The sequence below is a fragment of the Ascaphus truei genome, chromosome 5 (assembly GCF_040206685.1).
Source record: "Ascaphus truei isolate aAscTru1 chromosome 5, aAscTru1.hap1, whole genome shotgun sequence".
Lineage (NCBI taxonomy): Eukaryota > Metazoa > Chordata > Amphibia > Anura > Ascaphidae > Ascaphus > Ascaphus truei.
This window is the reverse complement of record NC_134487.1, coordinates 190048502-190060082: the sequence shown is the minus strand read 5'-3', so window position 1 is coordinate 190060082 and position 11581 is coordinate 190048502. Positions and strand designations below refer to the sequence as shown.

At 54.1% G+C, this 11581-nt stretch overlaps 1 protein-coding gene across 2 annotated transcripts; it reads right to left on the bottom strand.

Annotated features, from left to right (window-relative positions):
• Positions 1–390: 390 nt before the first annotated feature.
• SFTPC (surfactant protein C) lies at positions 391–10813 on the bottom strand. 2 transcript variants are annotated; one of them, XM_075601452.1, is made up of 6 exons: positions 10675–10813; positions 9978–10127; positions 7819–7935; positions 7580–7687; positions 1428–1558; positions 391–1347 (listed from the first exon to the last, which is right to left on the bottom strand). In XM_075601452.1, the coding sequence occupies exons 1-5, from the start codon at positions 10711–10713 to the stop codon at positions 1460–1462; spliced, it is 513 nt and encodes a 170-aa protein (XP_075457567.1). In that variant the 5' UTR covers positions 10714–10813; the 3' UTR covers positions 391–1347; positions 1428–1459. The 2 variants fall into 2 exon arrangements, with proteins under 2 accessions (XP_075457567.1, XP_075457566.1); XM_075601451.1 differs by having other exon boundaries at positions 391–1558.
• Between the last annotated feature and the right edge of the window lie 768 nt (positions 10814–11581).

Genomic DNA, 11581 nt, shown 5'->3' with positions numbered 1-11581 from the left:
TCAGCGACTGTAGCCTGATGATTTGCATGTAATTTCCCAGAATCCCTTGCTGCAGCGGAAGCACTGTATACTAGGTGGTAATGGTTGAATGGCAGACCTGTCTAAGACATGTGAATATGCTCACAAGTGATATTCTTTATTGGCGCCGCTATATGCTAACGGTGGAGGTTTTTTGTCACCTTTTTCACTCACCATAACTTAAAATGTGTATATATATATATATATATATATATATATATATATATATATATATATATATATATATATCTATACATATACATATACATATACATACACATGCACATGCACATGGGCAGTCTCATATGCACATACAAAGGTATACAGTTCACACACAGATACATACACACATGAATACACTACACCGGAGCCTTTCTAAGAGTTAAACATTTTATTTGACAGGTGTCTGATTTTTTCAAAGCCGTCATCAGAACCCCAGAGATAAAGAAAAGTCCATATACCCTGATAGCAGTACAGAGAGAGGTCACACTGTGTGTAGGGAGGTGACCAGTACAGAGAGAGGCCACACTGTGTGTGTAGGGAGGTGACCAGTACAGAGAGAAGTCACACTGTGTGTAGGGAGGTGACCAGTACAGAGAGAGGTCACACTGTGTGTATGGAGGTGACCAGTACAGAGAGAGGCCACACCGTGTGTGTGTAGGGAGGTGACCAGTACAGAGAGAGGTCACACTGTGTGTGTAGGGAGGTGACCAGTACAGAGAGAGGTCACACTGTGTGTAGGGAGGTGACCAGTACAGAGAGAGGTCACACTGTGTGTGTAGGGAAGTGACCAGTACAGAGAGAGGTCACACCGTGTGTGTAGGGAGGTGACCAGTACAGAGAGAGGTCACACCGTGTGTGTAGGGAAGTGACCAGTACAGAGAGAGGTCACACCGTGTGTAGGGAGGTAACCAGTACAGAGAGAGGCCACACCGTGTGTGTGTAGGGAGGTGACCAGTACAGAGAGAGGTCACACTGTGCGTAGCGAGGTGACCAGTAAGAGAGAGGTCACACTGTGTGTAGGGAGGTAACCAGTACAGCGAGAGGTCACACTGTGTGTGTAGGGAGGTGACCAGTACAGAGAGGTCACACTGTGTGTAGGGAGGTGACCAGTACAGAGAGAGGTCACACCGTGTGTGTAGGGAGGTGACCAGTACAGAGAGAGGCCACACCGTGTGTGTAGGGAGGTGACCAGTACAGAGAGAGGTCACACTGTGTGTAGGGAGGTGACCAGTAGAGAGAGAGGTCCCACTGTGTGTCTGCGGAGGTGACCAGTACAGAGCGAAGTCACACTGTGTGTGTAGGGAGGTGACCAGTACAGAGAGAGAGGTCACACCATGTGTAGGGAGGTGACCAGTAGAGAGAGAGGTCCCACTGTGTGTCTGCGGAGGTGACCAGTACAGACAGAGGTCACACTGTGTGTGTGCGGGGGTGACAGGTGTCAGGCCCAGTAAACAGGAAGGTCCCCACACAGCACTCTGATGGTTGTGCCCAGCACTGTGGTGTCGCTCTCCTTCTGTCTGAGAGTGTCTGAGCCGACCTGGGGGGCAAAAAATAAGTCAGCTCTATGGGCTGTCTCCACGTCTGTTTCTCTGTCTTTGTACACCTCCCTGTGTCCCTGCGTCTCTCTGTGTGTCTCTGTCCCTGCGTCTCTCTATGTGTGTGCCTGCGTCTCTCTCTGTGTCCCTGCGTCTCTCTGTGTGTCCCTGCGTCTCTCTGTGTCCCTGCGTCTCTCTGTGTGTCCCTGCATCTCTCTGTGTGTCCCTGGGTCTCTGTGTGTCCCTGCGTCTCTCTGTGTGTCCCTGCGTCTCTCTGTGTGTCTCTGTCCCTGCGTCTCTCTATGTGTGTGCCTGCGTCTCTCTGTGTCTCCCTGCGTCTCTCTATGTGTGTGCCTGCGTCTCTCTGTGTCTCCCTGCGTCTCTCTGTGTGTCCCTGCGTCTCTCTGTGTCCCTGCGTCTCTCTGTGTGTCCCTGCGTCTCTCTGTGTGTCCCTGCGTCTCTCTGTGTCTCCCTGCGTCTCTCTGTGTGTCCCTGCGTCTCTCTGTGTCCCTGCGTCTCTCTGTGTGTCCCTGGGTCTCTGTGTGTCCCTGGCTCTCTGTGTGTCCCTGCGTCTCTCTGTGTGTCTCTGCGTCTCTCTGTGTGTCCCTGCGTCTCTCTGTGTGTCCCTGCGTCTCTCTGTGTGTCCCTGCGTCTCTGTGTGTCCCTGCGTCTCTCTGTGTGTCCCTGGGTCTCTGTGTGTCCCTGCGTCTCTCTGTGTGTCCCTGGGTCTCTGTGTGTCCCTGCGTCTCTCTGTGTGTCCCTGGGTCTCTGTGTGTCCCTGCGTCTCTCTGTGTGTCCCTGGGTCTCTGTGTGTCCTTGCGTCTCTGTGTGTCCCTGCGTCTCTCTGTGTGTCCCTGCGTCTCTCTGTGTGTCCCTGCGTCTCTGTGTGTCCCTGCGTCTCTCTGTGTGTCCCTGCGTCTCTCTGTGTCTCCCTGCGTCTCTCTGTGTCCCTGCGTCTCTCTGTGTGTCCCTGCGTCTCTCTGTGTGTCCCTGCGTCTCTCTGTGTGTCCCTGCGTCTCTCTGTGTCTCCCTGCGTCTCTCTGTGTGTCCCTGCATCTCTCTGTGTCCCTGCGTCTCTCTGTGTGTCCCTGGGTCTCTGTGTGTCCCTGGCTCTCTGTGTGTCCCTGCGTCTCTCTGTGTGTCTCTGCGTCTCTCTGTGTGTCCCTGCGTCTCTCTGTGTGTCCCTGCGTCTCTCTGTGTGTCCCTGCGTCTCTGTGTGTCCCTGCGTCTCTCTGTGTGTCCCTGGGTCTCTGTGTGTCCCTGCGTCTCTCTGTGTGTCCCTGGGTCTCTGTGTGTCCCTGCGTCTCTCTGTGTGTCCCTGGGTCTCTGTGTGTCCCTGCGTCTCTCTGTGTGTCCCTGGGTCTCTGTGTGTCCTTGCGTCTCTGTGTGTCCCTGCGTCTCTCTGTGTGTCCCTGCGTCTCTCTGTGTGTCCCTGCGTCTCTGTGTGTCCCTGCGTCTCTCTGTGTGTCCCTGCGTCTCTCTGTGTGTCCCTGCGTCTCTCTGTGTGTCCCTGCGTCTCTCTGTGTCCCTCTGTCCCTGCGTCTCTCTGTGTGTCCCTGCGTCTCTCTGTGTGTCCCTGCGTCTCTCTGTGTGTCCCTGCGTCTCTCTGTGTGTCCCTGTGTCTCTCTGTGTGTCCCTGCGTCTCTCTGTGTGTCCCTGCGTCTCTGTGTGTCCCTGCGTCTCTCTGTGTGTCCCTGCGTCTCTCTGTGTGTCCCTGCGTCTCTATGTGTGTGCCTGCGTCTCTCTGTGTCCCTGGGTCTCTCTGTGTGTCCCTGCGTCTCTCTGTGTGTCCCTGCGTCTCTCTGTGTGTCCCTGCGTCTCTCTGTGTGTCCCTGCGTCTCTATGTGTGTCCCTGCGTCTCTCTGTGTGTCCCTGCGTCTCTCTGTGTGTCCCTGCGTCTCTCTGTGTGTCCCTGCGTCTCTCTGTGTGTCCCTGCGTCTCTGTGTGTCCCTGCGTCTCTCTGTGTGTCCCTGCGTCTCTCTGTGTGTCCCTGCGTCTCTCTGTGTGTCCCTGCGTCTCTATGTGTGTCCCTGCGTCTCTATGTGTGTCCCTGCGTCTCTCTGTGTGTCCCTGCGTCTCTCTGTGTGTCCCTGCGTCTCTCTGTGTGTCCCTGCGTCTCTGTGTCCCTGTGTCTCTCTGTGTCCCTGCGTCTCTCTGTGTGTCCCTGCGTCTCTCTGTGTGTCCCTGCGTCTCTCTGTGTCCCTGCATCTCTCTGTGTGTCCCTGCGTCTCTCTGTGTCCCTGCATCTCTCTGTGTCCCTGCGTCTCTCTGTGTGTCCCTGCGTCTCTCTGTGTCCCTGCGTCTCTCTGTGTGTCCCTGCGTCTCTCTGTGTGTCTCTGGGTCTCTCCGTGTGTCCCTGCGTCTCTCTGTGTGTCCCTGGGTCTCTCCGTGTGTCCCTGCGTCTCTCTGTGTGTCCCTGCGTCTCTCTGTGTGACCCTGCGTCTCTCTGTGTGTCCCTGCGTCTCTATGTGTGTCCCTGCGTCTCTCTGTGTGTCCCTGCGTCTCTCTGTGTTCCTGCGTCTCTCTGTGTCTCCCTGTGTCTCTCTGTGTGTCCCTGCGTCTCTATGTGTGTCCCTGCGTCTCTCTGTGTGTCCCTGCGTCTCTCTGTGTGTCCCTGCGTCTCTCTGTGTGTCCCTGCGTCTCTCTGTGTGTCCCTGCGTCTCTCTGTGTGTCCCTGCGTCTCTCTGTGTGTCCCTGCGTCTCTGTGTGTCCCTGCGTCTCTCTGTGTGTCCCTGCGTCTCTCTGTGTGTCCCTGCGTCTCTATGTGTGTGCCTGCGTCTCTCTGTGTCCCTGGGTCTCTCTGTGTGTCCCTGCGTCTCTCTGTGTGTCCCTGCGTCTCTCTGTGTGTCCCTGCGTCTCTATGTGTGTCCCTGCGTCTCTATGTGTGTCCCTGCGTCTCTCTGTGTGTCCCTGCGTCTCTCTGTGTGTCCCTGCGTCTCTCTGTGTGTCCCTGCGTCTCTCTGTGTGTCCCTGCGTCTCTCTGTGTGTCCCTGCGTCTCTCTGTGTGTCCCTGCGTCTCTCTGTGTGTCCCTGCGTCTCTCTGTGTGTCCCTGCGTCTCTCTGTGTGTCCCTGCGTCTCTATGTGTGTCCCTGCGTCTCTATGTGTGTCCCTGCGTCTCTCTGTGTGTCCCTGCGTCTCTCTGTGTGTCCCTGCGTCTCTCTGTGTGTCCCTGCGTCTCTGTGTCCCTGCGTCTCTCTGTGTCCCTGCGTCTCTCTGTGTGTCCCTGCGTCTCTCTGTGTGTCCCTGCGTCTCTCTGTGTCCCTGCATCTCTCTGTGTGTCCCTGCGTCTCTCTGTGTCCCTGCATCTCTCTGTGTCCCTGCGTCTCTCTGTGTGTCCCTGCGTCTCTCTGTGTCCCTGCGTCTCTCTGTGTGTCCCTGCGTCTCTCTGTGTGTCTCTGGGTCTCTCCGTGTGTCCCTGCGTCTCTCTGTGTGTCCCTGGGTCTCTCCGTGTGTCCCTGCGTCTCTCTGTGTGTCCCTGCGTCTCTCTGTGTGACCCTGCGTCTCTCTGTGTGTCCCTGCGTCTCTATGTGTGTCCCTGCGTCTCTCTGTGTGTCCCTGCGTCTCTCTGTGTTCCTGCGTCTCTCTGTGTCTCCCTGTGTCTCTCTCTGTGTCCCTGCGTCTCTCTCTGTGTCCCTGTGTCTCTCTGTGTCCCTGTGTCTCTCTCTCTGTCCCTGCGTCTCTCTCTGTGTCCCTGTGTCCCTGTGTCCCTGCGTCTCTCTGTGTGTCCCTGCGTCTCTCTGTGTCCCTGCGTCTCTCTGTGTGTCCCTGCGTCTCGCTGTGTGTCCCTGCGTCTCTGTGTGTTCCTGCATCTCTCTGTGTGTCCCTGCGTCTCTCTGTGTGTCCCTGCGTCTCTCTGTGTCCCTGCGTCTCTCTGTGTGTCCCTGCATCTCTCTGTGTGTCCCTGCGTCTCTCTGTGTGTCCCTGCGTCTCTGTGTGTCCCTGCGTCTCTCTGTGTGTCCCTGCGTCTCTGTGTGTCCCTGCGTCTCTCTGTGTGTCCCTGCGTCTCTCTGTGTGTCCCTGCGTCTCTCTGTGTGTCCCTGCGTCTCTCTGTGTATCCCTGCGTCTCTCTGTGTGTCCCTGCGCCTCTCTGTGTCCCTGCGTCTCTCTGTGTGTCCCTGCGCCTCTCTGTCCCTGCGTCTCTCTGTGTGTCCCTGCGACTCTCTGTGTGTCCCTGCGTCTCTCTGTGTGTCCCTGCGCCTCTCTGTGTCCCTGCGTCTCTCTGTGTGTCCCTGCGTCTCTCTGTGTCCCTGCGTCTCTCTATGTCCCTGTGTCTCTCTGTGTCCCTGGGTCTCTCTGTGTGTCCCTGCGTCTCTCTGTGTGTCCCTGCGTCTCTATGTGTGTGCCTGCGTCTCTCTGTGTGTCCCTGCATCTCTCTGTGTGTCCCTGCGTCTCTATGTGTGTCCCTGCGTCTCTCTGTGTGTCCCTGCGTCTCTCTGTGTGTCCCTGCGTCTCTCTGTGTGTCCCTGCATCTCTCTGTGTGTCCCTGCGTCTCTATGTGTGTCCCTGCGTCTCTCTGTGTGTCCCTGCGTCTCTCTGTGTGTCCCTGCGTCTCTCTGTGTGTCCCTGCGTCTCTCTGTGTGTCCCTGCGTCTCTGTGTCCCTGCGTCTCTCTGTGTCCCTGCGTCTCTCTGTGTGTCCCTTTGTCTCTCTGTTTCCCTGCGTGTCTCTGTGTCCCTGCATCTCTCTGTGTGTCCCTGCGTCTCTGTGTCCCTGCGTCTCTCTGTGTGTCCCTGCGTCTCTCTGTGTGTCCCTGCGTCTCTCTGTGTCCCTGCATCTCTCTGTGTGTCCCTGCGTCTCTCTGTGTCCCTGCGTCTCTCTGTGTCCCTGCGTCTCTCTGTGTGTCCCTGCGTCTCTCTGTGTGTCCCTGCGTCTCTCTGTGTGTCCCTGCGTCTCTCTGTGTGTCCCTGCGTCTCTCTTTGTGTCCCTGCGTCTCTCTGTGTGTCCCTGCGTCTCTCTGTGTGTCCCTGCGTCTCTCTGTGTGTCCCTGGGTCTCTCTGTGTGTCCCTGGGTCTCTCTGTGTGTCCCTGCGTCTCTCTGTGTGTCCCTGCATCTCTCTGTGTGTCCCTGCGTCTCTCTGTGTCCCTCTGTGTGCCTGCGTTTCTCTATGTCCCTGGGTCTCCGTGCATCTCCGTTTCCCTTTGTCTCTCTGTTTCCCTGCGTGTCTCTGTGTCCCTGCGTCTCTCTGTGTGTCCCTGCGTCTCTATGTGTGTCCCTGCGTCTCTCTGTGTGTCCCTGCGTCTCTCTGTGTGTCCCTGCGTCTCTCTGTGTGTCCCTGCGTCTCTCTGTGTCCCTGGGTCTCCGTGCATCTCCGTTTCCTTTTGTCTCTCTGTTTCCCTGCGTGTCTCTGTGTCCCTGCGTCTCTCTCTGTGTCCCTGCGTCTCTCTGTGTCCCTGCGTCTCTCTGTGTCCCTGCGTCTCTCTGTGTCCCTGCGTCTCTCTGTGTCCCTGCGTCTCTCTGTGTCCCTGCGTCTCTCTGTGTCCCTGCGTCTCTCTGTGTCCCTGCGTCTCTCTGTGTCTCTGTGTGCCTGTGTCTCTCTGTGTCCCTGCGTCTCCGTGCATCTCTGTTTCCCTGCGTCTCTCTGTGTCCCTGTGTGCCTGTGTCTCTCTGTTTCCCTGCGTCTCTCTGTGTCCCTGTGTGCCTGTGTCTCTCCGTTTCCCTGTGTCTCTCTGTGTCCCTGTGTGCCTGTGTCTCTCTGTTTCCCTGCGTCTCTCTGTGTCCCTGTGTGCCTGTGTCTCTCTGTTTCCCTGCGTCTCTCTGTGTCCCTGTGTGCCTGTGTCTCTCTGTTTCCCTGCGTCTCTCTGTGTCCCTGTGTGCCTGTGTCTCTCTGTTTCCCTGTGTCTCTCTGTGTCCCTGTGTGCCTGTGTCTCTCCGTTTCCCTGTGTCTCTCTGTGTCCCTGTGTGCCTGTGTCTCTCTGTTTCCCTGCGTCTCTCTGTGTCCCTGTGTGCCTGTGTCTCTCTGTTTCCCTGCATCTCCGTGCATCTCCGTTTCCCTATCTCTTACCACTTGTCCCTTCATGTCTCACCTTGCTCAGCACATTCTCTGAGATACTCTGCAGGCTTTGCACATGTTCTGGCTCCATTCGCGTAATGAAGCAGGCGTGTCCAGGACGTGGTCGAGTACAGATCAGCAGCTGGGGGGGAGGGACATGGGCCACCTATTACTCCATCAGCCCAGCAGAGTGTCGCTCCAATAACCCTTACCTACCCTGACGGAGATCTGCAGTGTCACTACCCCTCTCCTGCAGAGCGTTGCACACTATACCTTGCTGTAGTCATACACAATGCTGGCTGAGGTATTGATCCCCGTGTCCAGGTGAAAGGTCGCAACCCCTGTCTCCCGCTGCGGGTCAGCTCTGTCCTGCAGGGACATCTGGAAGATCTGAGAGGACACAGGGACGTACTGATTGTTAGAAGATACTGATCATGCAGCGGCAATGAGCAGATATCTATACTCACCAATCACGGTCTGTACTGCAGGCTCTGTGTGTATTGTTAATACACGAGAACCTACTGATTACAGCACACCATCTATAGATTACATATTAATATGTATTGATTACATATTGGTATGTATTGATTACATATTGGAACCTATTGATTACACAATGGTCATATTACTAGACCTCTCTGCAGCATTTGGACCACCATCTTCTTCACAGTCTCCATATTCTTGGTATTCATAACAAAGCTCACTCCTTGGATCGCATCATAGGCCGCACTTATAGTCCCGGTGACAGCGACGCTGACGTCACGCTGCGGTCACTGAAAAAATTGAATTGACTTCCAGCGATCGCGACCAAGCCGTCGCGCCGCTCCTACTATAAGTGCACACGACAGTTTCAATACATTTGTTTTGACGCGGCGGCGCCGGCGCTGGGACTATAAGCGCGGCCTTACCTCTCCCATCGTACTTTCAGTGTCTCTTTTGCAAACACATCCTCCTCTATCGATCTCTCTGTGGGGTACCCCAGGGCTCTGTCCTGGGACCCCTTCTCTCTGTACACACTTTCTCTAGGTGACCTAATCACATCTCTTGGGTTTAAATATCAGCTCTATGGTGACGACACTCAAATTTATTTTTCTACCCCTGACCTTACACCTGCTATACAGATCAAAGTTTCTGAATGTCTCCGTGCGATATCATCCTGGATGGCCCTCCGCCGACTTAAACTTAACATGGCAAAAACAGAGCGCTCATACTTCCTCCCAACCCTGGCCCTACTACCTCCTTCCACATTACTGTGTGAAGTACCATCATTCACCCAGTAGACCAAGCATGCTGCCTAGGGGTCACATTCGACTTCTCTCTCACATTCTCTTCTCACATTCAAAATGTATCTAAAACCTGTCGCTTTTTCCTCCGCAATATAACAAAGATACGCCCTTTCCTCTGTTGCTCGACTGCTAAAACTCTGACTCAGGCCCTCATTCTCTCCCGTCTTGATTACTGTAACCTCCTGCTGTCCGGCCTTCCTGCCTCTCACCTGTCTCCCCTACAATCTATCCTAAACGCTGCTGCCAGAATCGCTCTACTCTTTCCTAAATCTGTCTCAGCGTCTCCCCTGCTGAAATCCCTCTCCTGGCTTCCTATCAAATCCCGTATCTCACACTGAATTCTCCTCCTCACTTTTAATGCTTTACACTGTTCTGCTCCTCCTTACATCTCAGCCCTAATTTCTTGCTATACACCATCCCAAATCTTGTGTGTCACTCAAGGATGTCTTATCTCTACCCCTTTTGTGTCTAATGCCCTCTCCCGCCTTAAATCTTTCTCACTGACCGACCCACACCGCTGGAATGCCCTTCCCCTCAATATCTGACCAGCACCCTCTCTATCCACCTTAAGAGCCATCATCAAACACACCTCTTTAACGAATCATATGAGTAGATCTGAGGCTTATACTATACACCACATACAAAAACCTTGGCCCCTTGCAGATGCACTTACCAGAATGCCTTCCTACTGTCCCTGTACGTTCCTACTACTTACTAATTAGATTGTAAGCTCTTCGGGGCAGGGACTCCTTTTTATAAATGTCACTTTTATGTCTGATGCACTTCTTCCCTTTATGTGCTATTTGTATTATTTGTTATTTATATGATTGTCACGTGTATTACTGCTGTGAAGCGCTATGTACATTTATGGCGCTATATAAATAAAGACATACATACATACTGTACACAATGCCATCTACGGCTAGTATAATAAATTAGCTTTTGCCATCTATTGATTATATATTAGCATTGATTAAATATAATACCTTATTGATTGGATATCACCATTCATTGATTAGGTATTGACACTGATAGATCATATATTGGCACTTGTTTTAGATTTATTGATTAACTATCACCGCTCAATAATGAGGCAGTGTGTTTAGTGATCAGGTCTCAGCTTATTGATAATGTATTGGTACTGACTGTCTCCGTGTGCTGCTGGCTCATGTGCAGCCCCATCAGCAGGACCCCAAGGACAACCACCACGAGGACGACCACGACCAGCACGATGCACAGGATCTTCTTAAAGCTGCCGAGGCACGGGATGCGAGGAATGGGAAGGTCCGAGTACACCTGTGAGAGCAGAGAGTCAGCTAGTCACCTGCAGAGCATCGCTCCATTAACCTCTCCCCCCCCATAGATCTGCAGAGCGTCGCTCCATTAATCTCTCCCCCCCATAGATCTGCAGAGCGTCGCTCCATTAACCTCTCCCCCCCCATAGATCTGCAGAGCGTCGCTCCATTAATCTCTCCCCCCCATAGATCTGCAGAGCGTCGCTCTATTAACCTCTCCCCCCCATAGATCTGCAGAGCGTTGCTCCATTAACCTCCCCCCCATAGATCTGCAGAGCGTTGCTACATTAACCTCTCCCCCCCATAGATCTGCAGAGTGTCGCTCCATTAACCTCTCCCCTGTCATAGATCTGCAGAGCGTCGCTCCATTAACCTCTCCCCCCCCCCATAGATCTGCAGAGCGTTGATCCATTAACCCTTGACAGAGATCTGCGGAGCACCATTCCTATAACCCCGTCCCATCAATCTGCAGGGTGCCGCTCCTATAATCCTATCCCATGCCAGTAACAGACAGAGCGTCACTCGATTAAGCCCTCCCTCTCACTCACCGGTGGTCTCTCCATCAGGACAGCTTTGCTCTGCTCCATATCTCTGGGTCCTCTCTGAGGTTCCGATATCAGAACTATACACCTGGACCAGGGCAACAGATCTATATATATACCTGGAACAGAGGCGGAGGTCTGAAGTGACCCCATCCAACCCTGTCACTGAGTGTTTGCTCACACTCCACATGTGTTTAAAGAACAGAGACACTTCTGAGGTTTTGAAGAGGTTTTTAGCAATGGTAACTCCTTCCCTCCCAGAAACCACGCAGAGCCTCACTGTATTAACTCCTTCCCTCCCAGAAACCACGCAGAGCCTCACTGTATTAACTCCTTCCCTCCCAGAGGCCCTGCAGAGCCTCACTGTATTAACCCCTTCCCACCCAGAAACCACACAGAGCCTCTCTGTATTAACCCCTTCCGTCCCAGAGACCGCAGTGCCTTGCTGTATTAACTCCTTCCCTCCCAGAAACCCAGCAAAGCCTCCCTGTATTAACCCCTTCCCTCCCAGAGACCCGCAGAGCCTTGCTTTATTAACTCCTTCGCTCCCAGAAACCCAGCAGAGCCTTACTGTATTAACTCTCTGCCTCCCAGAGACCCTGCAGATCCTAGCTTTATTAACCCTGTCCCTCCCAGAGACCCCGCAGATCCTCGCTTTATTAACCCTGTCCCTCCCAGAGACCCTGCAGATCCTCGCTGTATTAACCCCTTCCCTCCCAGAGACCCCGCAGAGCCTCGCTTTATTAACCCTGTCCCTACCAGAGACCCCACAGAGCCTCTCTGTATTTATCCGTTCCCCCCCCTAAGACCCGCAGAGCCTTGCTGTATTAACACCTTCCCTCCCAGAGACCCCGCAGTTCCACGCTGTATTAAGCCCTTCCCTCCCTGCGACCTGCACAGCCTCTCTGTATTA

Coding starts and splice junctions, on each gene's coding strand:
- SFTPC (XM_075601451.1), bottom strand. CDS start 10,713: ATGGAGCAGAGCAAAGCTGTCCTGATGGAGAGACCACCG. Junction 7,688..7,818: donor TTGTGTATGACTACAGCAAG/GTATAGTGTGCA, acceptor CCTCCCCCCCAG/CTGCTGATCTGTACTCGACC. Junction 1,559..7,579: donor CAGAGAATGTGCTGAGCAAG/GTGAGACATGAA, acceptor TTTGCCCCCCAG/GTCGGCTCAGACACTCTCAG.